Source organism: Atta cephalotes (genome assembly GCF_000143395.1).
Source record: "Atta cephalotes unplaced genomic scaffold scaffold00018, whole genome shotgun sequence".
Taxonomy (NCBI): Eukaryota; Metazoa; Arthropoda; class Insecta; order Hymenoptera; family Formicidae; genus Atta; species Atta cephalotes.
The window spans coordinates 3,851,208-3,856,029 of record NW_012130082.1 but is presented as its reverse complement, the minus strand read 5'-3'; the positions used below and the strand labels follow the sequence as shown (position 1 = coordinate 3,856,029).

Here is a 4,822-nt window from a genome sequence, read left to right as displayed (position 1 = left end):
CTTAATAATAGTAATATATAATATATATATATATATATATATATATATATATATATATATACAAAATAAAGATATTAGTGCATCTCGTGTGACGTTTTCTATTGACTTAACACTTTCACTAACTGTAGACGACTGACTTCTTATGTGTGCAAAGTACACTAAATCATTATTCAAGAAATGATTTGATAATTGAGTGAACAATAATAATGTCTGTCATTAAAAGCCGCGGGGAATTCATTTGTTTGTTGCATTGCTCTAGCATGTTGGCTGCTGCCTGCCAATCGTTCATTGCGATATCACTTTCTTTATAGCTTGACAGAACGGACAGTCTGATGTAATGTTTATACATGTACAGACGCTTGCTGAAATGATATCAGACAACAATCGCATCCACGTATATAAAAACTCAATGACCTCAAATATACATATATTTCAATCAAAACGATGTAGACATACATTATCATCATACATTTTTCATTTTTATATATACGTTATATACGTTATCATATTCTATTTTCTTATCATACGATACTTCGCGAAGTTTTACATTAGCTACAGCAGTTTAGTAGCAGTTTTCATTCTCCTCTTTCTATCCTTATGATTCCCTTTTAAATTCCTTATTAATGAATTTTTGTTACAAGAAATATTTCTATAAAATTATGTATAATTTATACACACATATATATGTATATACATATATACACGTATCTATATACATATATATATATACAATTTTTTTTTAGAATTTTTTCTTATAAAATATTCATATATGAAAATTAATTCATATATTTTTTCTTCTTTTCCAAGACGATATACGACATAAAAATAAACGACATTACAAGTAAAAAGTAACAAGTCATTGTTTGAAACAAGTAAGAAAATTCTTAATGTAATTATTTATCTAGCTAAGAATTTAATTATATATCTTACATAAACGTAATGAAACATTTTCGATGTCTATTACAAATCTTAGATCTCGCCCCGTTTTGCTTCTGTACAATCTTAAAAAGTTGTTTTGGTCTTTTATTATATAAAAAACAAAAATAGGATTAAATCGTGGTCCATAAGGCTTGGCAATTTGCTGATTAGTTTTGTGCACAGCCTGGGCGAGGGCACTAGACCAACGCGGGGTCACACCAAGTCTGCGAGCATCAGCGCAAGTCACCGTTCCTCAAGTGGTGTACCCCCCAGCGACCATTCACTACTGGACCCTCAACCACGCAACGCCCACAACTCCTTACTCGCCACTGCTGACCCTCTTAGGCAGAGGTACAGGCCCCCGATGCCTAATACAAAACCGAAAGACATACGTTTCTGCATATTTAATATTTAAATATGTTTCGGATACATTCGTTCTCTTTCATTTGATTACTTCTTTCTTGGGCCACTAACTCTCTTAGGGGTAATTAGGTCTTCTACTATTATAGTCTTTCGCAATTTCTGCCGGAGCGGATAATGAGAACATTCGTTTCTCAGAAGCTCAAAAACGACAGTGCCAATCTCTTGGAAATGCTCTGTTCAAAAAATTGTCGATATAGGATTCTCTAGGATAGTTTTTGGTCATTCTTTCATTATTTTTTAATTCTCTTATTGCTTTTTTTATACTCTTCTCTCTTTATTCTCTTTCTCTTTTTCATTCGCATGATATAAACTTTGTTAGATCTCAATAATGGCTTCATTATTTCTTTCTTCATTTGTATATAAATATCATTTAGGTTTGATCATGGTAAAATCATCTCATTATACTGATTCAGAATACAATTTCGACATACTTACAGTTCACTTAGAAATTATGATAATATACTATAGTATATATATAGCGGCATGATATTACAATTAGTTTTTTTCTCAAGGAAATATTTATTCTTAATTTATTTCCTATATGATACGCGTTTGATACATAATATTATATACATATCTATCTTTTTGTATTTTTCCTTATTAGTTTTGAAAATTTATATTATATAGAATATAAACTATTTAATATTGTCTGTTTGATAAATTACTTATGACGTGACCCAATGTCTAATAATGTTAACATCATTTCCTCATGAAATCTTTTCTACTACTATTATACAGTTGCTGTATTTAAAATGTATCTCTCGCAAAAAATACAATTATATTCTTGAAATAATTTCTTTCCACAATTTCGATTGATGGAACTTGCATGCGCAGTTATAGTAGACTGTGCCCATTTACATAATAACCTATTACAAATTTTTTTATTAATATGAATTAATTTCTCTTATCAATATTGCTTTATTAACTCTACTCATTAAGCTTAATTTGCAAAATATTGCTTGCGCGTTGAAAATTTTTATAACAATATCTTTAGAAATACGTAGCAATCAATTAAATCAACTTTTTGCAATGTATATAATTAAGTAATGCAGCGAAAAATTTAACTGTAACTGTTGGAAGAATTTCGTTAAAATTGATTTTGAATGATGATTGAATTGATGTTGACTTTCTTATCGTCAATTGATTTATTAATACTTTATGATATATACTGATTTATTCATACTTTACTTTGATGGGAAGCTAAGATCTTCAGGTATTTATTGTCGAAAACAGAATTTGAAAGACTTAAGCCATTTTTGAGAAATCTTGCAGATGGATGGATGGATGGCTAGATCAACACTATGAAATTATAAAGTAAAAAGGTTTGCTACGCTGCATTACTTAATAACTAATTTTTATTTATTTTATATCTCTTTGCATCTTGAGCTTTACTTGAACCGAATGGGTAATATGGTAATATAATATTCGCTCGAGCATATACTTTTTATTCATATACTTTTTATGCATAAAAATGAAAATGCTGATAAATCAACTTATATCAGCTATATATCTATCACAATTACAGTTTGTATTAAAATAAAAATTATTATTTGTTGTTAGTTTGGGTGTATGCACAAGCAACAGACTGGCTACAACTACTACGGCAGCATTTCCACGGAATGTTCCGAGTCGCAGTACGTTCCATTCTGGCCAAAATAGAGCACAGCGAAATCACACTCAGGTGAGTATTTAAAACAGTTTAATTATAGAACAAGAGTTTAATTTGACAAGAGTTTAATTTATCTTTTTTTATTAGTGATTATTAGTTAATTATTAAGCATTATTTATTTTATTAGCAATTAATATAAATGTTTTTCCAGGGTCACACACAAACGCAGGACACAAATGCAATTAGCCCTCTAGCAAGGCCGTCCTTTTTCTCCAAATTATCTTCAAAGTTCTCCAAACGGTAAGTTCTAATTAAATCTATATAATCTTTAACGATATTAGTATTTGATAGCATGCTAATAATTTGTGTAATTGTAATATTTTATCACTGTACATTTCCAAACATTTCTTTTAGTTAGTTTACGTATTTTGTGAGCCAATTATCTTGTGAAAGACTAATAATTAGATCAGATCTTATGAATAAATTATTTCCTAATTAATGTAAACTATAAAATTTTCTTGAAAAATTATGTAGTTGATACTCAACTTGTAAAAATGATGAAAATATTAATATTTAGAAGAAAAAGATGTATTAAAGTACCAAAGTTATTAGCAGTTACCTAAAATCGATCTTTTTAATATAATTTAATATATAATTATTGTGCATGTATTATCTAATTGAATTTATATCCACGCACGTGGATGCAAAAAAGGTTCACGAAAATCAAATATTTTATAACATGAAGCATTGTTATATATTTCTTTTATTTTTTTCATTCTCTGTATTTTATTTGATTATACATCTACATTTATTGATTTATTTCATGATATATATGTATATATATATATATATATATATGTGTATTAACGTACTCGTATATGTGCATATATGTATATCGCATACATGTATATCGTAAGTAGAAAAATATATATTTATAATAATTTCGTGCTATTGCGTTATCCAATTATTCGACAAGTACAGACTGAGAACGCTAGCATAAACATCACAGCTTTGCAGTGGCTCCTCAATGCATGCTTAGCATTTTAAACATTTAAGTGTTGAGATTTTAATATACTCGAATATAGATCTCGTATTGTGACATAGTTTGATAAATTGTATCTATTGTATCTATTTGCATGCAAAATGATGTTTCTGTTTTTAAGGATGCACAATGACTATGTAATTCTGGAAATTCTATACATCGATATATTTACATATTATAAGGCTATATATGATATTATTTATTACAAATCCGATGAGCCAGCAGCGACCATTATCAATGAAAGCCGCAGAACATGTAGCTTATGCATTTTGTTTCGCTTTATTTATATATTTACTTATACATATACCATTTTCATCCTCAAGCGTATCGCGTACTTCACCTATCTGTATTGTTTGTTTGTCCCATAAATATTTGCTTGACAGATTGTATCCTTTAGCTGAATTTTAAGTAGAAATATTTTGATTCAATTTTATATGCATAACGAAAAATACACAACGTTTTCTTTTATATAGAGTTTTTATTCATTCATTATATTATAGATAGAATCATATACTATATTGTTATAAGATTCGATATATTATATTATTATAAACCAAATTCTTTTGAGCTCGATTGATGAAAATAATACACACTGCTCGGCTGAATTCAGGCCACCTCGCATACTCATTGTGCATCCCTTTTTCTCACTCGATTGTAGCGAGGCATATCTTTGATTTATTATTTATATTTATATATATATATATACATATATCCATATATATACATATATGGGACTTAATTATCATATCGCACATTCAAATACCAAATGACAGCGCATACTATACACGTACATAAGTATTTGGAGCTGAGGATGGAAGACTGCAGAATAA

The 4,822-nt window shown here is 28.6% G+C and overlaps 1 protein-coding gene across 1 annotated transcript in view; it reads left to right on the top strand.

Moving 5' to 3' along the window:
* LOC105618776 (serine/threonine-protein kinase MARK2-like) overlaps window positions 1-4,822 on the top strand; it is a 25,650-nt gene that overhangs the window by 14,814 nt on the left and 6,014 nt on the right. The window contains exons 11-13 of the mRNA XM_012200308.1: window positions 1,102-1,269; window positions 2,902-3,022; window positions 3,162-3,250. Of these exons, the coding sequence (XP_012055698.1) occupies window positions 1,102-1,269; window positions 2,902-3,022; window positions 3,162-3,250 (378 nt within the window). The remainder of the gene's footprint in view (window positions 1-1,101; window positions 1,270-2,901; window positions 3,023-3,161; window positions 3,251-4,822) is intronic.